A 24,737-nucleotide genomic window follows, 5' to 3' on the forward strand; every position below is an offset into this window, starting at 1 on the left:
TGATCCGCCCACCCCAGCCTCCCAAAGTGCTGGGATTGCCGGCCTGAGCCACCACACCCAGTCAAGTGCTTTTTCTTTAAAATGTCATCATACTTGGGTGTGCAGAATTGCTTTATATGCATTTTTCATTTGTCATATAGAATATTAATCACCTGTACTGAAGATTTGAGAGTAAATAAAATTGGTATTTTTTACCACTTTGTCAAGGACATTTTAAAGTGAACCTGGCATTTTTCTTATACTGCATGTGCGTGACACTGAAGAATACTACAGTTTGAAGCCACTGCCTTGGTTTGTGCAACTCATCCTTGCTTTTTGCGTCATCAGTACAAATGTCAACAGAGTGAATAAAAGCAAATAACATTTTCCTAGAATTATGAAAACAATTTTGACCTTGTAGACCCCCTGAAAAGATCTCAGGGGTCTCTCAGGGGCCTCTGACCACACTGAGAACTGCTGAGCTAAGATAATAAGTGCAGTAGTAATTAAAGATTCTCAAAGAGAAGGTGATTCTTAAGGGTTGATTCTCCTTTCAAGACCAGCATTGGAGAATTCCAATACATGTATAAAGAGAGCAACCCTGTACAGCCATTCCTTCTTTCCTGAACACTAACCTTTTGTCCTCTTTGTCTGATCTTTTAAACTATTTCCTTGGTTCTCATTCTTGCTACCATCTGTTTAAATACACATTTGCCACCCAATTTCTGTCTTAGCTCTCTGTTCTTGTGTTGCAATAGACGTCCTTGATGCTGGGCTCGAAAGAGCAGATGTGGTTACAGTACATGCCTATGAGTAGGGCACGACACCAGTGCTTTTCTCCAAATGTCAGATTTGGGGGGTTACATAATGGCACTGAAGCAACAAATGATACATTTTAGGATAATTAAGCCCAAGACAGACTCTCATCTGGGACAGTTTCCTGCTCAGAGGTACCAGATCGGGAACAGGTCCCAGAGAATCACACTGGTCTCTGATCAAGGAGGAGGGGTCTGAGTCGTGGTGTGGAGGGTTATAGACACTTGGCACTCCTCCTAGTACCAGGTGTGCGACTCAAGAGAGGGGTGAAGTCTACATAAGCTAGAAGATTCTGCAGACTGGATTCCTCTGGAACTTGATGAGCTTTGTTTTGGCAGGCAGCAGAAGGGCAGAGCACAAAGAGTCAGCCAGCATGAATGGAACTGATATAGTTTTAGATGGATGTTCTAAGTCAAAGGCACCCCCACCCTGCCCCAGCACTCCCCACCGCCTTGATCTCTGCATGACTCAAGAGCGCAGTTTGCTTCAGTACCTGACATGCTGCTTAGGACACTTCTTCCAAGTGTGATTGCCTCTACCCTTCCTCACCTTTCTGAGTTCCTGGTTCTCTCCCGTTCCATCTTTATAATCAGTTGCCTCAGAGCAACACATCAATAAATTACCTTTTCCCAAAAACAATATTCTAGGTCATTTCATATTATTACTATCCACCTAGTTGCCTAGGCTAAAAACCTGGAAGGAATTATCTTGAACACTTCCCATAAACATCCACAATTCTAAAATCCAAGAAGCTCTGAAAATAAAACTTGCTTTTGGAAGGTGGCATCAAAACTCATTTGGCATCAAAACTTGACTTGAAATGACATAAGGCTGTTTGTGGTGTTTATTTATTCCGCTTGCTGAAACTATTCTTACATTTCAGGGCAGAAATATTAATGTGTTTGACTATAGGGTGCTGCCTCATACCCCACTGGGGAAAGTATTAATGTTTACTTGCGTACTATCATACTAAAATCCCCCAAATTCTAAAATCTTCAGATGCTCAAGTCCTATATGTAAACTGGTGTAGTATTTGCCTATAACCTATGCACATCCTCCTGTACACAGGCATGCTTCAAATTATCGTGGTTTGCAGACACTGCATTTTTTACAAATCGAGGGTGTGTGGTAACACTCCAATGAGCAAGTGTCTTGGTGCCATCTTTTCCAACAGCATTTGCTCACTTCGTGTCTCTCTATCACATTTTGGCAATTATAATATTTCAAACAATTTCGTTATTATTATATGTGTTATGGTGATCTGTGATCACAGATCTTTGATGTTACTAATTGTCGTTGTTTTGGAGCACCACAAACCACAGCTATGTCAGACAGTGGACTTAATAAATGTGATAAATGGCTGACTCCACTGACTGGCTATTCCCTGTCCCTTTTCCTTCTCCTCAGGCCTCCCTATTCTGAGACAGGACAATATTGAAATTAGGCCAATTAATAACTCTACAATGACCTCTAAGTGTTCAAGTGAAAGGAAAAGTCACACCTATCTCACTTTAAAGCAAAAGCTAGAAATTATTAAGCTTAGTGAGGAAGGCATGTGAAAAGCCAAGATAGGCTGAAAGCTAAGCCTCTTACGCCAGTTAGCCAAGTCATGAATGCAAAAGTTCTTGAAGAAAAGTAAAAGTGCTACTCCAATAAACACATGAATAAGAAAGTCAAACAAGCTTATTGCTGATATGAAGAAAATTTTACCAGTCTGGAGAGAAGATCAAACCAGCTACAACATTCCCTTAAGCCAAAGCCTAATCCAAAGCAAGGCCTTAACTCTCTTCAATTCTAGAAAGGCTGAGAGAGGTGAGAAAGTTGGAAAGCTAGTAGAGGTTGGATTATGAGGTTTAAGAAGTCATCTCAACGTAAAAGTGCATGGCAAAGCAGCAAGTGCTAATGTAGAAGCTACAACTAGTTATCCGGAACATCTAGCTAAGATAATTGATGAAGGTGGATACACTAAACAATGGATTTTCAATGTAGACAAAACAGTCTTCTATTGGAAGAAGATGCCATCTAGGACTTTCATAACTAGAGAGAAGTCCAGACCTGGCTTTAAAGGACAGGCTGACTCTCTTGTTAAGGACTAATGCAGCCAGTAACTAAGTTGAAACCAATGTTTGTTTACCATTCTGAAAATCCTAGGGCCCTTAAGAATTATGCTGAATCTACTCTGCTTGTGCCATATCAGTGGCACAACAAAGCCTGGATGACAATGACAGCACATCTGTTTACAGGATGGTTTACTGAATTTTTGTTTTGTTTTGTTTTGTTTTTTTGAGACGGAGTCTTGCTCTGTCGCCCATGCTAGAGTGCAGTGGCGCAATCTCGGCTCACTGCAACCTCCACCTCCCGGGTTCAAGTGATTCTCCTGACTCAGCCTCCTGTGTAGCTGGGATTACAGGCGTGCACCACCACACCTGGCCAATTTTTGTATTTTTAGTAGAGATTGTTGGCCAGGCTGGTCTCAAACTCCTGACCTCAGGTGATCTGCCCACCTCGGCCTCCCAAAGGGCTGGGATTACAGGTGTGAGCTACCACGCCCAGCCAGTTTATTGAATATTTTAAGCCCACTGCTAAGACCTATTGCTCAGAAAAAAATGATTCTTTTCAAAATATTACTACTCATTGACAATGCACCTGGTCACCCAAGAGCTCTGATAGAGATGTACAAGGAGATAAATGTTGTTTCTATGCCTGCTAACACAACACCCATTCAGTAACCCATGGATTACAAAGTCACTTTGACTTCTAAGTCTTATTATTTAAGAAATACATTTTGGCCGGGCACGGTGGCTCAAGCCTGTAATCCCAGCACTTTGGGAGGCCGAGGTGGGTGGATCATGAGGTCAGGAGATCGAGACCATCCTGGCTAACACGGTGAGACCCCGTCTTTGCTAAAAATACAAAAAATTAGCTGGGCGTGTTGGCGGGCGCCTGTATTTCCAGCTACTTGGGAGGCTGAGGCAGGAGAATGGTGTGAACCCAGGAGGCAGAGCTTGCAGTGAGCTGAGATGGCGCCACTGCACTCCAGCCTGGGCGACAGAGAGAGAGACTCCATTTCAAAAAAAAAAAAAAAAAAAAAAAAAAACACATTTTGTAAGGCCAAAGATAGCAATTCCTCTGCTATGGGGTATGGGCAAGGAAAATAGGATTCACCATTCTAGATGCCATTAAAAACACTCGTAATTCACAAGAGGAGGTCAAAATATCAACGTTAACAGGAGTTTGGAAGAAGTTGATTCTAACCCTCATGAATGACTGAGAAGTTCACGACTTCAGTGGAGAAAGGAACTGCAGATGTGGTCAAAATAGCAAGAGAACTGGAATTAGAAGTGGAGACTGAAAATGTGACTGAATTGCTACAATCTCATGATCAAACTTGAACAGATGACGAGTAGAGTTGCTTCTTATGGATAGGCAAAAAAAAAAAAAAAAAAAAAAGTTTCTTGAGATGGAATCTACTCCCAGAGGAGATGCTATGAACACTGTGAAATGACAAAAAGGATTTTGAATATCACAAACTTGGCTGGTAAAATAGCAGCAGGGTTTGAGAAGGATCACTCCAAGTTCGAAAGAAGTTCTATTGTTGTTAAAATGGTATCAAACAGCTTCCCATGCTACAGAGAAGTCTTTTGAGAAAGGTAAAGTCAATTCATGTGACAAATTTCATTGTTGCCTTAAGAATTTGCCACAGCCACTCCAACTTTTATGCAACCACTGCCTTGATCAGTCAGCAGCTATGAACATAGAGGCAAGACCCTCCGCCAGCTAAAAGATTATGACTTGCTGAAGGTTCAGATGATCATTAGCACACTTTACCTATAAAGTACTTAAAGTTAAGGTATAAGCATTCTTTAGACACAATGCTATTGCACACTTATAATTCAGTATACTGGAAACATAACTTTTATATGCACTGGGAAATCAAAAAATTCATGTCACTTGCTTTATTGCAGCGATCTGGAACCAAGCTTGCAATATCTCCAAAGCATGCCCATACTTTAAATACTTAGATTACTTAATATACCTAACATAATAGAAAATAATAATACCTACTATAATGCAAATGCTATGTAAATAGTTGTTATGCTGCATTTTATTTGTATTATTTGTATTGTATTGCTATTTTTTGGTTTTTTAAAAAACATTTTTGACTAGCTGTTGGTTGATTCTGCCGATGCAGAAGACCAACTGTAAAACTATTAATTCATTTAGTCTTCCTAAAAACCCTATAAAGTAGGTACTATTTTTTATTATGCTCATTTTATAGATGAGAAAACTGAGTCACAGAGAAATAAAGAAACTTGCTCAAGGTCACACAGCCAATAAATAGTTTGATCTGAGAGACTGAAAGAAAACTGAAAAGGCAATAAATCTCTCTTTATGTAACTCAGAATGTTACTGTATGTCCTATCCTCGTAATATCTAAAATTGTCCCTCCTGTTATTGAAAGTACAAGATCCACAAGTTAGGAAATTCTGGCCTACTACAGGATAATCTAATATCTTAGAATTTTAATAATAAAACGCTTCTTTTTAACCTCATCACCTGCCACAGTAACCTGTCAACCTCTGGCACCCAATCATTGCCAATGCCTCCTAAACCCGAAACTGTGGGTTTCCAGGGAGACTGGGGCATTTTCCATCTGAGTAGACAGTACAGATAAGCAAGGGATTGACCATCATGGAGCTTCTGGGACTATACTGACCACGGGTCACTCTGCGCTGCAATCTGTAACCTAGTCAGTTCTGAGATGCACGGTGGCTCAAACGCGCTTAGCTTGGTGACTTGCCACACGCACTGGCCCAGATCTGGCACTGCGCTACAATTTCTTCTGCAGCCCGTTCTGAGATTCCCTGTCATTCTCCCAGAACTGCAACTCTCCCTCTCCCCGCCACACCCTAAAGCCCCACATCTTCTCGATCCTCTCCCACCGCTTCTTGGAGAAGCGTCCACTCCCTCAGTCTTACTTTGGCTTAATTTAAACTCTCCCGAAAATGTATAGCGGATGACGGCCGACCCCGCCTCCCAGGCCACGTGGGCGCGGCTCACCACTGCTCCCGGGCACCTGCGGCGGGGGCGGGGCGGGACCAGCCAGGCAGGCCCAGGGGGCGGGACCCGCCCAAGGTGGTGGGGGACGGGCCCGGACGCCAGGGGCGGGACGAGGCTCTGGAGACTGGCACAGAAAAGGGAAGTGAACCTGGCGAGGGCGGGGCGGGCTGGTGCAGTTGGTGGGGAAAGGTGGGGCGAACCCAGGAAGGCGGGCCCACAGGGCGGGCACAGACTGGGCGCCCGGGACGGGTCAAGGAGGGCGGAATGAACCTGGAGAGGGCGGGGAGGCTGGGGGAGGGGCGGGAAGGCCCTGGGGACAGGCCTAGGGGGCGGGCCCGGGAGGGGGGCAGCGCGGAATGGACCCGGAGGGGGCGGGGCGGCCCTGGCGCGGCTAGGGTAGGGTGGGGCGTCCCGGGATCTGGCTAAGGAGCGCGCGGCGGGCGGGCCGCAGGCCCTGGGCACGACCATGGTGGGACATCGCCCGCGGCTGCGAGGACCTCTGCGGAAGGAGAGGCGGCTGGGCAGGAACGCGGGCCGAGGCCGGGCCCTTTGGGCAGCAAGCCCGTGATCGCTGCCGTCACCGATCGCGATTCCTTCTTCCTCGCCTTCCCCCGGCGCCGACTGCCACCCCGCCGGACGATGCGCGCCCGGGGCCGCCCGGGAGGCTGAGCCCAGCCTCCCGCTCCGCCTTCCCCTCACGGCTACTCCCATGGCTTTGCCGGGCGCCGAGTGCGCGGCCGACACCCCGGTGTCCTCGGCCCGGGGAGCCCCAGGCGGCTCAGCGTCCTCGTCGTCCACCTCCTCGGGAGGCTCGGCCTCGGCTGGCGCGGGGCTGTGGGCCGCTCTCTATGACTACGACGCTCGCGGCGAGGACGAGCTGAGCCTGCGGCGGGGCCAGCTGGTGGAGGTGCTGTCGCAGGACGCCGCCGTGTCGGGCGACGAGGGCTGGTGGGCAGGCCAGGTGCAGCGGCGCCTCGGCATCTTCCCCGCCAACTACGTGGCTCCCTGCCGCCCGGCAGCCAGCCCCGCGCCGCCGCCTGCGCCGCCGCCCCCGCGGCCCAGCTCCCCGGTGCACGTCGCCTTCGAGCGGCTGGAGTTGAAGGAGCTCATCGGCGCGGGGGGCTTCGGGCAGGTGTACCGCGCCACCTGGCAGGGCCAGGAGGTGGCGGTGAAGGCGGCGCGCCGGGACCCGGAGCAGGACGCTGCGGCGGCAGCCGAGAGCGTGCGGCGCGAGGCTCGGCTCTTCGCCATGCTGCGGCACCCAAACATCATCGAGCTGCGCGGCGTGTGCCTGCAGCAGCCGCACCTCTGCCTAGTGCTGGAGTTCGCCCGCGGCGGAGCGCTCAACCGTGCCCTGGCCGCTGCCAACGCCGCCCCGGACCCACGCGCGTCCGGCCTCCGCCGCGCGCGCCGCATCCCTCCGCACGTGCTGGTCAACTGGGCCGTGCAGATAGCGCGGGGCATGCTCTACCTGCATGAAGAGGCCTTCGTGCCCATCCTGCACCGGGACCTCAAGTCCAGCAACAGTAAGTGGGGCCAGGGGGCGGTGGGGGAAGACTACCTTCGTGCCAGCCTAGGGCGGGCTCCACAGGACATAGTACCAGATGGAAAGAGGCGGGAGTCAGCCTTAGGGCGCCAGCAGCAGCTCATGTCCAGGCCTTCAGGGCTTGGAGGTCCAGCTAGTCCTTGGTTACTTGCTTTGGGGCTGGTGACTCGCTTAACCTTGACTTGCCTTTGGGTGCTTTTTAAAGAAGCTCAGACCAGACTTGCTTGTAGATGAAACATTTGTAAAATACCTGGATCTCCTAGAAACCTCAGGGGACAGTCAGGCCTTTCAATACCAGAGGTGATTCATCTGGGTAGGACTTTGCAAACCGAGGCCTTCTGCAGATTATATGGAACCCATGACGGTCCTCGCCCAGTGGCCTTCATCAAAGTCCTCGAATGCACTCGGGGACGTCAACTTTACAAGTGCTGTATTGAGGTTGCTGTTTGCCTATCCAGAATATGACTTTATGTCTCTTACCTTTTCCAAAGACTTTTTTCATTCAAATGTCTCTCTATGGACCGGGCGCGTGGCTCATACCTGTAATCCCAGCACTTTGGGAGGCCAAGGCGGGCGGATCGCCTGAGGTCAGGAGTTTGAGACCAGCCTGGCCAACATGGCGAAACCCTTTCTCTACTAAAAGTACAAAAATTAGCCCAGCGTAGTGGCAGTCGCCTGTAATCCCAGCTACTTGGGAGGCTGAGGCATGAGAATCACTTGAACCCGGGAGGTGGAAGTGGCAGTGAGCCAAGATTGCACCATTGCACTCCAGCCTAGGAGATAGAGTGAGACTCTGTCTCAAAAAAAAAAAAAAAAAAAAAAGGGTCTCTATGTGAAATATGATTTTGTTATTGGTTCAATGGCTTCTTTTCTCCAGACAAGAGGCATGGTGTGCACCGTAATACACTTTTGGGTTAATAACAAGTGCATTGTCCTTGCACAGGTACTTGAAACCCTGAAGACCTGGCCAGTGTCATTGATTTTATTTATAAATCAGGGTGGATTTTCCAGATGTCAGTAAAGAACTGACAAATGACTTAAATGCAAATCCTATGAAACTTTGCTGTATAAAAGAGCCTATAGAATTGCTGTTTGATGTTGGTTCTTTAATATTGAAGATCACGTCATATTCTTAGAATGAGATGAAATCCCATGAAAGGTTAAAGGATGCAGCCAGAACTGGCATTGGCCTACAACAGCTGGAGTCTTTCAATCCTGTGAAACCTGCTAGGACAGGAGCTAGCTCAAGTGAAAACATTGTCCCTAAAGAAGAGTGACAAGAAGAAATGTACTTGAAAATTACTAATGTAGCATTTTCACTGGGAATTGTAAATAATTGGAATATTGTAGCTAAGCATAAGCATTAGGCATTATTTCATGATCCTCCTTCCCCCCAAGTCTCTCTATAACTTAGATTGCATCTGCTTAGGCGATGAGAGCAAAGTCTAACAAAATATGTTATTAGTGGTAGTGGTAGTGGTAGTGGTAGTGGTAGTGGTAGTGGTAGTGGTAGTGGTGTATTCTTAGTACTTTGACAGACCACGTGAAGGACTATAGCATTGCTTGCTTTTGAACTATGTTATAGTAAAAACAGAGTGCAATTTCCTAAAATACACTTTTCTTTCAATAATGTAATTTTTTTCAATAAAAGAAATGTCTGACCAGGTGCTGCCATAGAATGGGTGACTTGTCCATGTGTCCCATATGCCCTCTTTCCAGTGGTGTCCTGAAAGCCTGTGTCTGCTGGGAGTTCTCTGCAGAACCAGGTATTTTAAGGACATCAACAGCACCATTCATTCCTTCCCCTGCCTCTTGGTAGTTGCAGCAACTCTGTGACAACGCAGAACCCAACATTCTACAAATGTATCCAAATCATCAACACAAGCAGACACTTGGGTGGAACTGGTCCTTAGGCTAAAAAGTTAAAGGGCCTGTGCCCTTTGTACTTAGTTTTGTTTGGTTGCAGTACTTTTCAAAGTTCACACAACACAGGGTAGAGAATGTTTGCTAGTGTTTTTAAAGCATGTTTTAAAAAATGTTGATCCATTCCTATGGATTAACAATCCGTAGGATTTATGGATCAAACAACAATCCATAGCAATTAATGCAAATAGTAAATTTTTATAAAGTTCTATAAAAGATAAATGTTTAAAGAACTCCTAATATTGTTAAATGGTAAAAAGAACTAACATGACCCTGGAACAGTAACTATGGCCAAACGGTCTTTACTGACACCAGAAAAACTTGTGTAGTGGAATATAGACTACTGTATATTCAGTAGATATTACATAATTTGAAGGTGATTACATGCTGCTACTTAGTTTTTGAAAGACTTTTCAGTCTCAGAATAAATTGCCAAACTTCGGGGAGTGTTTTAATTTCTGTAATTGTCAGGCAAGATTCCCTTTGCTTTAAATTGTTGCACTCTTATGAAAGACTTAATTAGCTAGTCACTAGCCTGGCCAAGTATTTGTTACAATATGACCATTATCATAGTTATTCAATTACTATAAAGTGAAAAGTGTGACTGGGGTCTAGAATGTGCAAACCATGGTACCTCACACATGGTCTTTATCCTGAATGTCTGATTTTATTTGTTCAATGAATAAATGCAGATTTGACATTCTCTGCTGTATATGAAGCTCTAACTTCTTGTTTAGACTTTTGAGTATAACAGATACTCAATTGCAGTATGTGTTGTTTGACTTTATTGGATATTTGCTAATGGTGGTAGTGAGTTAGTGATAACGTAAACAAGGTTTTAAAAATCAATATTGAATTTTATTTTCACTCCGAAGTGTACTTATGTACCAAAGAGCTAATAGAAGACTACTTGGAGCCAAATTCAGTGGAAATCCTTTTTTTTTTTTTTTTTTTTTTTAGACGGAGTCTTGCTCTGTCACCCAGGCTGGAGTATAGTGGCACAATCTCTGCTCACTGCAAGCTCTGCCTCCCAGGTTCACGCCATTCTCCTGCCTCAGCCTCCCGAGTAGCTAGGACTACAGGCACCCACCACCACGCCTGGCTAATTTTTTTGTATTTTTAGGAGAGACGGGGTTTCACCGTGTTAGCCAGGATGATCTCGATCTCCTGACCTTGTGATCCGCCCGCCTCGGCCTCCCAAAGTGCTGGGATTACAGGCGTGAGCCACCGCGCCCGGCCGGAAATCACTGTTTTAAACAAATGTTTAAATTTGTCTGGAGAATATATTATTCTTGACAGATGTTCTTTTATCTTTTCTAGTAGATCTTCTTAAGTTCTGTCATATCTTGTGGGGGAATATCTATGTCTAGATAATAGCTGATATGTTGTGAATGATATAAAAAACTTTGTCCTTTTTCTAACAGGTAGCAACAGATTGAAAGTTGTGCCAAGTTAGCAAGCTTTAAGTATCATTTATGTTTTAAATAAATACTAGGCCCTGTAACTCCCTCCTGGATGCAAAATAAGTGGAAAATACTTTATATAAGTCTACCTATATGCATCCCCCAGAGAACAATAGAAAGCAACTTCAGGTTACTGTGAAAATCATCGGTGTTATATGCATTTGCGGAAGAGAAAAACATTGTGGAGAGCTGGAACTCATTTAACACTTTTGGAATGCCCACCCTGTGCCAGTCACTTCTGGGCCTCAGGGACACATGGCAAGCCAGACATCAATGACAACAAATCTGCCATCATAGAGCTTAGTCTAACGGGGCAGATAGATGGCAGTCACGTAATCACAAATAGATTAGTAAGTGCCGTCAAGAAAATTAGGCATGGTAAGGGGTGGAGAGTGGTAGCGTGGAGGATGGGGGTGCTGTTTCACACAGTGGCTCTCCAGGGAAGGCACTCCGAGGAGGGGCCATGAATTAGTAAAGCAAAGACCCAGGCAAAGGAAAAAGGAAGCAAAAATGAGCCTTCCATATTGGAGGTGTGAGGAGAAGGCTGGTGAGGAAAGGCACACATGGGGCGGGCCTGGCAGGCCTCCCTCTGCTGTGCACATGGAGGTTTCACTCTGAGTGACGGTACTGGCCTCTGTGGAGAAGGGACTGCAGCGGGCTCAACTGATGGCTTTCAAGGTTGTCTGTATGAGAGGGGGCACCGACTCTGCCCAGAGTGGTAGCAATGGAAGTATTTTGCAGAGAGGTTCCCAGGGGGCAGTGAAGATAAAATCTGCAATATAAGAATTACTAAGGATGGTTTGAAATATTAGAATTTCATTTAAGAGTTTTAAACGAAAACTACAGAAGTGCAGGATTGAAATAGGATTGTGTGGCATCATTCACGAGCCGAGGCAGGTGGATCATGAGGTCAGGAGTTCAAGACCAGCCTGGCCAAGATGGTGAAACCCCGTCTCTACCAAAAATACAAAAAGGTAGCCGGTTGTGGTGGCGGGTGCCTGTAATCCCAGCTACTTGGGAGGCTGAGGCAGAGAATTGCTTGAACCCAGGAGGCGGAGGTTGCAGTGAGCTGAGACCACACCACTGCACGCCAGCCTGGGTGACAGAGTGAGACTCTGTCTCAAAAAAAAAAAAAAAAAAAAAAAAAAAAAAGGGTTATGTGGCATCATTTATGGTTTCCTTTTTCTTTTTGTGATATTGCTTATTGTGTTCTTTTTTTTTTTTTTTTTTTTTCTTGAGAGGAAATAAGCTTTCCATGGGGAACTGAGCCACAAATTATGGTAGCTACTTATTTTTATACTTTTTATTTCAATGATTAAACATTTATTATCTCAATGTTTTTAGTCTTTCGGGAATAATTATTATCTATCTACAGTATTATTTACAACTACAACTACATCTACAATAGTTGTATTTATTATGAAATGCCATTTGGAGCTCTTACTACGACAAACTGCAAAAGGAATATAAATTTAGCTTTAGCTTTTTTCATTAGTACTGTGTAAATAAAAGAACTATCTGAGAAAATTATGGAAAATGTAATCTCCAAGTAAGATGTTTAAATAGCTCATCAGGGTGATTTGGGGAAGCTATTAATTTCACTATTATCAGTTATAAGACATAATCCCCTTCTCTCTTCTGTTGTTATACTCAGGACACGTAGCTTCATGCTATAGCTGCTTCCTGTTCCAGGAGGCACAGAGAAGTCAGTCCAGATGTCCCAATCGTAACTGAGATCTACATCTGCTTTTGAAACAAAGTTAGCAAAAGGTTAGACTTTCAGAAGAATAGCAATCACAAAAGAGTCACCACATCTTCCCCCATCATTTTCATGCTTGCATATTAAAAAGTAAGTAGCTGGCCAGGTGTGGTGGCTCATACCTATCTATAATCCTGGCGCTTTGGGAGGCTGAGGAGGAAGGATGATGGCTTGAGCCCAGGAGTTCGAGACCAGTTTGGGGAACATAGTGACACCATGGACTACAAATTTTAAAATGTTTTAAAATATAGGCAATGCCTTATTTTTTGTAGTTGTGAGGGATATAGCTAGTTAGTTCTGAATTATGCAAACTATCCATATTTGATCAGTTTTGTAATCATTGTCAAGTATATCAAAGCAGGGTAAAGGAGACAGAGGAAAGTATTTTATCTACTCTGTCCATTTAAGAAGGTCATTTGTAAGCCCTGCTTTCTCATACTAGCATTTAAGTGCCAAACTTACCAGAATAGTGCAGCTAAGGGAAAGAGCATTGGCTTTTTTTTTTGTAATACAAAGTCTTGCTATGTAGCCCAGGCTGGTCTCAAACTCCTGGACTCAAGCCATCATCCTTCCTCCTTAGCCTCCCAAAGTGCTGGGATTACATGTAAGAGCCACCACCTCTGGCTCTATCTAGCATTGCCTTTAAAATCAGTCAGATCTGGATTTGAATATCAGTATCCTCATTTACTAGCTGTGTGACCTTGAGCAAGTTATTTAACTTCATGGAGCCTGATTGTCTTGATTTCTGATACTGTATTCGTTTCTTGGGAGATTTGTCAGAAGTCCTGTAGGAAAAATCTGTTTAATGTTTCCTAACCCATTAGAGGCAATTAGGTAAATACTGGTATGAAAACATATGGCTTTTTCAGGGAACAATGAGTAGTTAAGTGTAACTAGAATGAAAAGTGGAGAAAGGGTTTTTTGTGGGGGAAGGAAACAGGCATTTAGCATGTGGTCAGGCAGTGAGTGTCATGGATGCCATGCTAAGATGTATGGACTATTTCAGAGACAAGGGAGAGCTATTGATGGTTATTGAGGAGTAGTGTAGTATGGTCTGCTGCGAGAAGACACATCTGCAGACGGAGAAACATAAGCTTGGCGTCATTTGCTTTATGACTGTACTATCATAGATTGTCAGAATGGCGATAATAAAAACTAAAATAATTTACTTAGACATTGGTTTGACCACATTGTTTATCATTTACAATCCAAGCCTACTTTTTAGCATCGCAGTTTGTTCACTGAATTAATTTAGACCACATTTTCTCTCTGATTTCTAACTCCCTCCAAAATTAGAAAATATTCTCTAGCTTTACCATGTCAGGCTGATGATCTGAACTCCAAATGTTAATGACTGTCCCCAAACTCTCTGAGGTAATCCAGGGTTCCCAAAAAGTAAAAGCACCCCAATGAAGGAATTTTAACAGGCAGCAGGTTTTGTGGGGGACCTGGGAGAGCTGTGATGGCTTTATTTTGGAGCCTGAAACTTAAATTTGTACAGTTGACCGCTAGGCAGTGTAAATTTAGTTTTTAAAATTCATCTTCTCCAAATATTGCTTCATGTTGAGTGCTTTTAACTAAATGATAGTATTAATCATTGCAAAAACCACAATTACCTGTGCACCAGCCTAATAGTAACAAGATTAGTTGTCAACATTTATTTAGGGCATACTAGATGCTGAGCACTACTCACCATTTATCCTCATTTATTTGTCACTACAACCTTTTGAGGTGACACTCTAATTATCCCGAACTTACAGGTTAAAAAAAAAAAACCTGAACTCAATGATTAATTGACTTGATCAAAGTCGTTCAGCCCATCAAAGGGTAGAACTAAGAATTGAATCTGGGACCTCTGATCCTGGAACTTGTGTTTTATTGTCTCTGTATATTGCCTGGATTAACAGTTCTCATATATTTGCTTTCAGGACTCCCAAAGAGCTTTGCTTTATAGCAATTGATATTTATCATATTAGAAATTTAAAATGATAAATTTTAAAAATGTTTAATAATATGAATATAACATAGACTCCATTACATCTTAACATGGCATTTGTAATGGGAAAACTCCCATATTTTCCAAAACAAATTTAATGAGGATGGTGGCATTTCTTTGCACTTGTGGAGTTCACTTTCATGCCAGACTGTGAGAGAAGACAGATGGATGTTCATATCTGCTTCTGCATTCACACTGTTGCCATTTTAGGGAACCCTGGGGATCCCTAGACCATACTTTGAGAACCTGTAGGCTAAATGATTAGTTCTGTTGATATAGACTGACACTCTTTAGCAGTAGTTCCCACACCTATTGTGGCATCAGAATCTCCCTGAGAACTTTTCAAAAATCACATGTTCTGTCTCATTTTGGGATATTCTGCTTCAGTGAACCTCAGGAATAAGCAATGCATTTTTTCCCTAATATTTTATTTTTAAAATCTTGGAATATATAGAACTGAAATCATTTTAAGTGAAAATTAAAATTTTACTTAAGGCTGGGTACAGTGGTTCACACTGTAATTCCAGTACTTCGGGAGGCTGAGGTGGGTGGATCACTTGAGGTCAGGAGTTCGAGACCAGCCTGGCCAACATGGTGAAACCCTGTCTCTACTAAAAATACAGAAGTTAGCCAGACGTGGTGGTGGATGCCTGTAATCTCAGCTACTTGGGAGGCTGAGCAGGAGAATTGCTTGAACTGAGGAGGTGGAGGTTGCAGTGAGCTGAAATCGTGCCATTGTACTCCAGCCTGGGTGATAGAGTCAGATGCTGTCAATAAATAAATAAATAATTCCCTTAAAATTATTCACTTACAAAAATTATTTCACTTATAATCCCACTGCCTAGATTCTACCATTAACATTTTACTAATTTGCTTTAACATAGATTTAACCCTTAGGCATCCATTAATCTATGTTACTTTCTGATGAGACAATAATTTTTCTTTGACGATTCCAGATGATTCAGATATAGAGTAAAGTTTGAAAGCTGCCGTTCTGAGGACCAGATTTGTGGATTCCTTCTTATATGTTATCTGAGTTGATATAGAAATTCTTCCATTGGCTATAGACTACATCCAAATCAAGTAACTGTCTGCTGATAAGTGTATGGTGAGTCGTAGCAGGAGCCAGGTGACAGTATGCCTGATATATTCTGCTGTTATGACTCTGGGAAAAGGAACATCTCAGAGCATTTGTTCTTTTCACATTTGAGGACAAATAGTGTTGTTGTGGTAGAAGGTTTGAGCTCTGTCTGACTCCACTAGCTTTCTGAATAGGGTGACGTGAGGATTAAGTGAGATAGTGTATGTCTGGGGTCGGCAAATTTCTCCTGTGTAGGGCCAGATAGTAAATCTTTTTGATTTTGCAGCCCATATGGTCTCTGTTTGCAACTATGTAATTCTGCTGTTGTAGCCAAAAACATCCTTGACAATATGTAAACAAATGAGTGTGGCAGTGTTCCAATAAAACTTTATTTACAAAAGAGGCATTGTGCTGGATTTAGCCTGTGGGCTCTAGTTTGCCAATTCCTCATAAATGTCACAGAATTTGGTAAACTGTAAGACAAAATGTAAATACAAGCTGTCGACTATATTCATTTTAATATTGTACTTAGAAACACTTCAAAGGGTTTTACATTTAAAATATTTATGCTTTAAATATTTCCTAATGTGTGTGTGTGAACTCATTGATACCTAAACATTTTCTACAACTCTTTGCAGCCTAATAACATATTATTTTTATTCATTCTGCAAAATCAGCTGTCACTTAATCAGGTATTTGTTCATTTTAGTTGGAGATGAGAGTCTTTTTAATTTGGCTAACTTGGGTGATTCCAGGCAGCCTGCAGTATGAGGAAACAGTTCTGAGCCTTGTTCCCTGCAGGTGCGCTGAGATCTGTACACTTTGGCAGGCCTGCTTGTGACTTGGGTTGATAAGTTGGGTCAAGGTGGAGGCATAAAGTATTAAATGTGCTCTTGTAACTGTTTCACTACCAGGGGTTCATTACTGGTTTGTACATTTTTTAAGCTATTGGAAAAAGAGCAAATCATATTCCATTTTGGAAAGTATCTTGATGGCATATAGGATGTTTGAATTATTACTTCTGAAGATTTGGCTTCACGTGATTTTAAGTGGTTTATTTTGTTTCAGGTTTTCTGTAAATAATGCATCGGTTGTATTAAATATGTTACGTTCTTACTAATATATGAATGTAGAACATTATGGAAGATTTCTGCCTCAGTTTGCTTTATTATGTACCTTGACTATTAAAATGCTAACATGATAGAAATTTAGAGCTCGACTTTACATACAATGAAATGTAAGTGATTTTCTCATTAAAACTGTGTATACTATGTGTCCATTAAAAGGCTTATCCCATGAAAGATGGATTTTATTTCAGTATACGAGCAATGTGAAGTTCTGTTTTAGCTTACCACATCTGTTTTTTCTTTACAGAAGCCTTTCTTCTTGTATTTAGTATGCTAGCTCATTCATTTATACAATAGTTACCTGTTGATCATATACTATGTGCAGAACTCTCCTAGGCGCTTGGTATTGAGTAGTGAACAAAGCAGACACAAATTCCTCCCTTAAGGATCTTGCGTTCTAGTGATTGAGACAGACATTAAGCAAAATAAATAATAAAATGTGTGGTATCTTGCAGAGTGGTAGGTGCTCAGTATAAAAATTAAAGTTGCAAAGAAGGATGGAAATGTTGAGTTAAGCAGTCAAAGATTGTGTGTCTAAGCCAAGTCTTGCAGAAAAGATGGATTTTCAGTAGAATCTAAGTAAGTGAGGAAGTGGGTCATCTGGGAAAGAACATGCTTGTTACAGGGAACAGAAATTGCAAGATTTCTAAAACAGGAGGCCAGTGTGCTGGGAGAAAAGTGAAGGTGGGCAGAACAGCAGGACATGAGGGAGAAGCAGGGATCCCTCAGACTATGCAGTCTTCGGAGCCTACAGGGTCTTTGACTTTTACTATGACACAAGAGAGTTTTGAACAGAGGAGAGCTGTGGTCTGATTTACATATTAACAGGACTATACTGGCAGCAGTTTTGAAATTAGATGAAGGGGAACCAGGTTAGAAATATGAATGTGAGAGTCATCAGCATGAGAAGGTGTGTGAAGCCCTGAGATTGACTGAGCTTATCTAGGGAGTGAGTGTAAATAAGAAAAAACTAGACAGAGGTCCAAGGACTGAGTCCTAGTAGTCTCCAGTCTTTAGAGGTCAGGGAGATAGGGAGGACCCAGGAATAGCTAGAAGTAAAGGGGAAAATCAGGAGTGTGGAGACCAGTGAAGAAAGTGTATCAGGGAAGAATGATCAGCTATGTCAAATGCCACTGATAGATCAATATTCAAATAACTGTTTTGCTATAATTATTTTTAAAACAATCTTCATTTCTCCTCCTCCTCCTCCTCCTCCTCCTCCTCCTCCTCCTCCTCCTCCTCCTCCTCCTCCTCCTCCTCCTTCTTCTTCTTCTTCTTCTTCTTCTTCTTCTTCTTCTTCTTCTTCTTCTTCTTCTTCTTCTTCTTCTTCTTCTTCTTCTTCTTCTTCTTCTCCTCCTCCTCCTCCTCCTCCTCCTCCTTCTCCTTCTCCTTCTCCTTCTCCTTCTCCTTCTCCTCCTTCTTCCTTCTTCCTTCTTTCTTCTTTCTTCTTCTTTTTTTTGAGACAGGGTCTTGCTCTGTTGCCCAGGCTGGAGTGCAGCAGTGCTATCACAGTCCAGGACAGCCTTAACCTCCTGGGCTCAAGTCATACTCCTACCTCAACCACCCAAATAGCTGAGACTATACAGGCGAGCGCCATGATGCCCAGCCAATTTTTAAATTCTTTTGTAGGAGTTCTCACTGTATTGCCCAGATTGGTCTTGAACTCCTGGGCTCAAGTGATCTTCCCACCTTAGCCTCCCAAAGTGCTGGAATTACAGGCCTGAGCCACCGCATCTGGCCAACAGTCTTCATTTCTTAATGTCCAGGATCCTAATACTTCTTTAGGAGGTTAGAGGTGAATCGATTTTTTGTAATTAGCAGCTGACTTAGCACGAAAGAAAAAGCTTATAATAATTTGTCTTCTTCATATTCATTCTTCCCCTAAGAGTATTCATTATTAATTTCCTCATTCATTCAACAAACACTTGAGCTTGTTAAAATGCCAGTTGCTGTGCAGTATTAAAAGAAGATTAATTAGGTACAAGTTCTATCCTCAAGCTGCTTACAATTTAATAAGATGAGATTGTAACAAGGAAGACAAGACAGGATTTAAGTGTAATGGGCAAGGTACAGTCTAAATGTATTAGAATGCAGAGAAGTAGCTGAGGTTAGGCAAAAGGCAATGGGAAGATGTTGCTTAAAGACTCATCTAATATTGGAGCAGGAAGTGTTGTGATTCCAAAGGCCAATGGACTTGTAAGTGGCTTCACAGTTAATGCCATGGAGGCCTGGACTAAGAGCTCAGTGCTGGTGCCCTGATTGAGTGGAAGGTCCAGTAGGAAGTGTGAGTTTTATAGAGGGCAGAAGAGGAAGGCATTCCATTCTGTAAGGAGGCACAGGGAGGTGAGGAGACAGAAAAAGGCAATGCTGTAGTTTTGGGAAATGGCACACGGAATTGTTAGAATATCGGGTTCATTTGGGAGAGTACAAAAGAGAGCTGGAAAAATTACTTGGGGTCCGGGGTGTGAATCAGGAGGCAAGGAAGTGTTTTGAAGCCTATTTTCATCAGTCCTTTCCCATGTCTGCCTGTCTGGAGGTTTGTAAGAATGGGGAGATAATGTGTATAAAAGTGCTTTGAGAAACAAAGTTTTATAGAATGAGATTGAGAAGGGACAGAAGCCAAAATGAAAGTGTGGGCTTTATTCCATAGGCTGGATAGTGAGTGGGGGGTATGTGTCTGGGGTAGAAGTCGGGGGAAGGGGGGAGGCAGATGGTCTTGGGGTGAAGGGGAACTGGTGCCGCTGGGGAATGGGTGGAAAGAAATATGAGAAATATTCTATGCTATATGTCAATTTAGAAAATTATCATTCATTCCATATAAATTGTGGATTGTCCTCAAAGTTGAAATTTATAAAGTTTGGTAAAGTTTTTTGCTAATATATTCTTTCACATTATTGCTTTTCTCAACTTGTTTTCTTGCTTATGACATTTTTTTGGATAATACATTTCCAGTTAAAGATTAATCGAAACTCATTTGACTCATTAAATGGAATTTGGACACAGTGATCCCATCAATGTTGAGAACATGGTGTACATAGTAATTGCTTTTTAAAAAAATATACGTTATATACTATAATTCTGAAAATACCAATGTGAAACTTCAAAGGAGCTGAAAAAAATTCAGTGCCTCATGGTTGAATAAGTAGGCTAAGTACAAGGTTGTAAAGGCCAGTTGTTAAAGAATGGGGCTAACGAGGGTCAAAAATCTTGACTGAAGTCGCAGGAAAGGGTGCTCAAACAGTTGTTGCTAGGATACTCACAAGAATTTACCATTTCTGTGGCCAAAATGTTGGTTTGCCTGGTTTGTACATTAAAATCAGTGGTGACCAGCTAGTGTACCGTGGTTCTGCCCGCGTGAATGACAGGAAGCGGAAGTTGGCTGCCAACCACGTGTCTTTAGGCTGAAACCTGGCAGTGTGCCCCATTATGTTACCTGTTGTGGGACGGGCTATTTTTGGTTTCAGTCACATTGCCCAAAAGATATGGCATTCCAGGAATTCTGCTGAACACCTCTGAAATGGAATCCAGAACAATGGGCCTTTCATGGAACCCTAAAGGGTTGACATTTGGAGTGTGATTTGAACTTGTTTTCTGTGAACCCACAGTGTGGAGGTGCCTGGCTCCTGTGGAAACTTTGGACCAAGGAATGGGGGCTGCTGTTCTGAAACTGTCAGAACCAAGTCTGCTAATATCATATGCTGCCATCACATTTATTTGGGAATGAAGTTTGTTAGTGTTTGGTTTTTAATTCTCACTTTTGACGCTGTTTTCATTATTTAGAGCAGACTTTCTTTGACCTTTGCATCACAAGGGCTGCCAGCCCTTACTTGGGGTCTGGGGTGTGGATCAGGAGGCAAGGAAGTGTTTTGAAGCCTATTTTCATCAGTCCTTTCTCATGTCTGCCTGTCTGGAGGTTTGTAAGAATGGGGAGATAATGTGTATAAAAGTGCTTTGACAAAGTTTTATAGAACTGCAAGCCATTTTGATTGTTAATTTGGGGTCTTTTGGTGGCAGGAACAATTATTGTTTAAAGGTGAAATTAATGGTATTTCTAGAAGGAAAAGATAATGCAGCTGATGAAAAAAAAGCTAATTAATTCCCCCGTATTCTTTTGTTATTGTTTCAGCTTCTTTCTGTGGTTTAAGTACATGGGTTTAAAGGATTGGGGACCTAAATCTCTTTTTCTGTAGGTATTTTTTTTTTTCTTTATACTCATAGGGAATAAGGACCGAGAAACAAATATGCCTTTAGCTGATGTGGATGGAACATTCAAAAATTAATCTCACAAAATGAGATTTCTGGTTGCTTTGCCCTCTTCTTATAACCAATAGCTTCTGAGCAGCGCAGAAGAGGGCTGGGGATGAACTCCAGCGCTGTGTTTTAGCTCTTTGATCTTGGATAACATTTCTAGGCTCTGAACTGGAGATTATATTCCTGCCTCAGAGACTAGTGTCACGATCAAGTGAAATATTAAATGTGTGGAAACAACTCTGCATAGCCAAGAGTTGGTAAATGGTGGGCAATATTCGTATTATTTGAATCGGTGATAATTATCATTAACAAAAGATATTCCATTGAACATTGTGATGTACAAGGCACTATGTTAGGCGATATGGAGGATTCACAGAATGCTATAAAATACAGTTCCTGAGATTAAGTAGCTTGTACATAACAGGTAGAGAAGTCTTAGGTAAAAAGATAACTGACAAAATAATGTCATATGTGAGTAACAAATGATAGGAAAGATAAAATCATTCACAATTTTGTGCGATGTTTAGGGGGTTTTTCTAAGGAAGCTGGTCCTTGAAAATCAGGACAGTATAGATGGATAGGAAGAATGAAAGGCTATTTCAAATGGAAGTGGGTCTCTGATTTCTCTCCTCCCTGCCTCTCTCACCCTCCTTTTCTCCATCTCTCCCTATGTAGTACAGCATTAAGAGTAGGAATGGTAGCGTGTTGACCTTACTGTTTAACCACTGTATAACCATGGGCATATAGCCATCCTAACTCGGATTCTTCATATCTATAATGGAAATAAGAATAGAACAGATGGTTCTTGCTCTCTAAATTTCAGTTACAAGATGACATGGAGAAAAAAGTTATAACATAACAGTGTTTATTCAGTATTGATTGTTTATCTAATAAGCCCCTACTCAAATAACCCTCCACATTTAAACCTAGTGTTGGTTTCCGCCAATTGGGTTCCCTCCAATTACATTAGCTCCTATGACTGCCTGATATTGTAAATGTTCGACAATCCAATCCAATCAAAATGCACATCCACTGTGAAATCTCAAGCCTTGAAAAAGAGGCAGGATTTCCTGAAGTTCATGAAATTGATTTTGAAGACTTGCTAAAAACACTTTCAAACCCATTCATGAAAGAGTGTGTGTGTGTGAAATTCTTACAGATTGCTTACTGTGTCTCAGCCACTGTTCTGAGCACTTTACATATATTCATTTACTCATCCCTACAATCTTATGATATAGGTACTATCGTAATTCACAAGACAGGCAAGGAAGCAGAAGCACATGGGATCCAAGCAGGTGGCCCTAGAGGGCTTGCAGTTCATTGCCACTCTACACCGCCTCTGTTTAGATCAGTTAATAATTGACCAATGACAGGAAATCAAAAGGGAGGAGAATGGGCACCTGAGTAGAGAGAGATTTCCAAAGGATAAAGAAAGATCTTGTGAAAAATTAGTAAAAGCTATCAACTAAATGTGTACACAGTGGTTAGGACCATAGGCTCTGGAGTCAGACTACTTGAACTTCACTGCTCCTTAGCTCTGTGACCCTGGACAGATTACTTAACATCTCTGTTCCTCGGTGTCTTTATGTATACAGTGGAGATAATAGTATCGACCTATAGCACTGTCATATGGGTTATGTAATTAAAATACCTATAACCTCACCTGGCAAGTAGAATATACTCAGAAGTGTTAGTTTTTACTAAAACTAACATTTGAAAAAAAAAATGAGCCTCTTTATGATTATGTTCTACAAATCAGATACCCTCTCCTGTCTCTATAGAAGGGATTAGCTAGAGGAGAGAGTGGCAGCCTCCAGCTACATTAGAGCCTCGTGGAAAACCTAGGGAACATTTCTGCGTGGGTCTAGGTAGAGGCAGATCAGCAAAAGGGAGAGAAGCTGAAGGTGCTGGGAAGGGCCAGGGAGGAGGGTGCAGGTGAGGTGAGAATAAAATGCTCATGGATACAAAGAATCAATATCATGAAAATGGCCATACTGCCCAAAGTAATTTATAGATTCAATGCCATCCCCATCAAGCTACCAATGACTTTCTTCACAGAATTGGAAAAAACTACTTTAAAGTTCATATGGAACCACAAAAGAGCCCACATTGCCAAGACAATCCTAAGCAAAAAGAACAAAGCTAGAGGCATCACACTACCTGACTTCAAAACTATACTACAAGCCTACAGTAACCAAAACAGCATGGTACTGGAAACAGGCAACCTACAGAATGGGAGAAAATTTTTGCAATCTACCCATGTGACAAAGGGCTAATATCCAGAATCTACAAAGAAATTAAACAAATTTACAAGAAAAAATCAAACAACCCCATCAAAAAGTGGGCAAAGGATGTGAACAGACACTTCCCAAAAGAAGACATTTTTGCAGCCAACAGACACATGAAAAAATGCTCATCATCACTGGTCATCAGAGAAATGCAAATCAAAACCACAATGAGATACCATCTCACACCAGTTAGAATGATGACCATTAAAAAGTCAGGAAGCAACAGATGCTGGAGAGGATGTGGAGAAATTGGAACACCTCATTACTGGGTATATACCCAAAGGATTATAAATCATGCTGCTATAAAGACACATGCACACGTATGTTTATTGCAGCACTATTCACAATCACAAAAACTTGGAACCAACCCAAATGTCCATCAACGATAGACTGGATTAAGAAAACGTGGCACATATACAACATGGAATACTATACAGCCATAAAAAAGGATGAGTTCATGTCCTTTGCAGGGACATGGATGAAGCTGGAAACCATCATTCTGAGCAAACTATTACAAGGACAGAAAACCAAACGCTGCATGTTCTCACTCATAGGTGAGAATTGAACAATGAGAAGAATTGGACATAGGGTGGGGAACATCACAAACAGGGGCCTGTCATGGGGTGGGGGGCAGGGGGAGGGATAGCATTAGGAGAAATACCTAATGTAAATGACGAGTTAATGGGTACAGCAAACCAACATGGTTCATGTGTACCTATGTATCAAACCTGCATGTTGTGCACATGTACCCTAGAACTTAAAGTATAATAATAAAAAAAAGAAAAAAAAGAAAGCACATTTATTGTAGCTGCAGAGCTACACAAGAGCTCAGGGACAGATGCTGGCATCAGCTTCACTCCCGGGAGTTGCCCTTGTGCATTGTCTACATTGGCAGGAGGCTGGCACTGGGAAAACCAGCAACTGGATGACTGCTGTATTTACTTTTTGCTATATTTTGAGCTCCAGTAAAGCAATTATATCTCCTATATTATCTTTATCAGTTAAAGAATCTGTAAGCACTTTCCAAATTTAATGTATGATAATGTTTGATAATAATGAGCTATGGTAATATATCATCTAATTTCAGTATTCTCCATTTCTGTAGAAAAGATTCTGTACTTAGGTCAGAAAATAATATATTTTTTTCATATCAGGTAAATTTTTACAGACTGCTGATCCTACTTGTGATATCTCAGGAAATGTTTCTTGCTCTTAGAAATCATTCACTTTCTCAGAAAGAGAACTACTCATAAAGAGCATTAAATTGTATCATAAAATAACTTGTAACTTCAGACACAAATAACCCACTAAAGACTATAATAGGTGTGCTGTAAGTAAAATGGTAAAATACCAGTTTATTCTCGTTTATTCTGCCAACTGCAGTGAAGATTGTGTTTTACATGCCATAGAAAAATTGTGACAGAAAAATTAAAAGAATATGCAAATG

At 42.2% G+C, this 24,737-nt stretch overlaps 1 protein-coding gene across 2 annotated transcripts in view; it reads left to right on the forward strand.

The window, feature by feature from the left end:
- Positions 1 to 6,257: 6,257 nt before the first annotated feature.
- Positions 6,258 to 24,737, forward strand: part of MAP3K21 (mitogen-activated protein kinase kinase kinase 21) — a 54,221-nt gene continuing 35,741 nt past the window's right edge. For both annotated transcript variants that reach the window (XM_007989816.3, XM_007989817.3), the window contains exon 1: positions 6,258 to 7,382. In XM_007989816.3, the coding sequence (XP_007988007.3) occupies positions 6,566 to 7,382 (817 nt within the window). In that variant the 5' untranslated portion in view covers positions 6,258 to 6,565. The remainder of the gene's footprint in view (positions 7,383 to 24,737) is intronic.

The sequence above is a fragment of the Chlorocebus sabaeus genome, chromosome 25, assembly GCF_047675955.1.
Source record: "Chlorocebus sabaeus isolate Y175 chromosome 25, mChlSab1.0.hap1, whole genome shotgun sequence".
In the NCBI taxonomy this organism is placed as follows: Eukaryota; Metazoa; Chordata; class Mammalia; order Primates; family Cercopithecidae; genus Chlorocebus; species Chlorocebus sabaeus.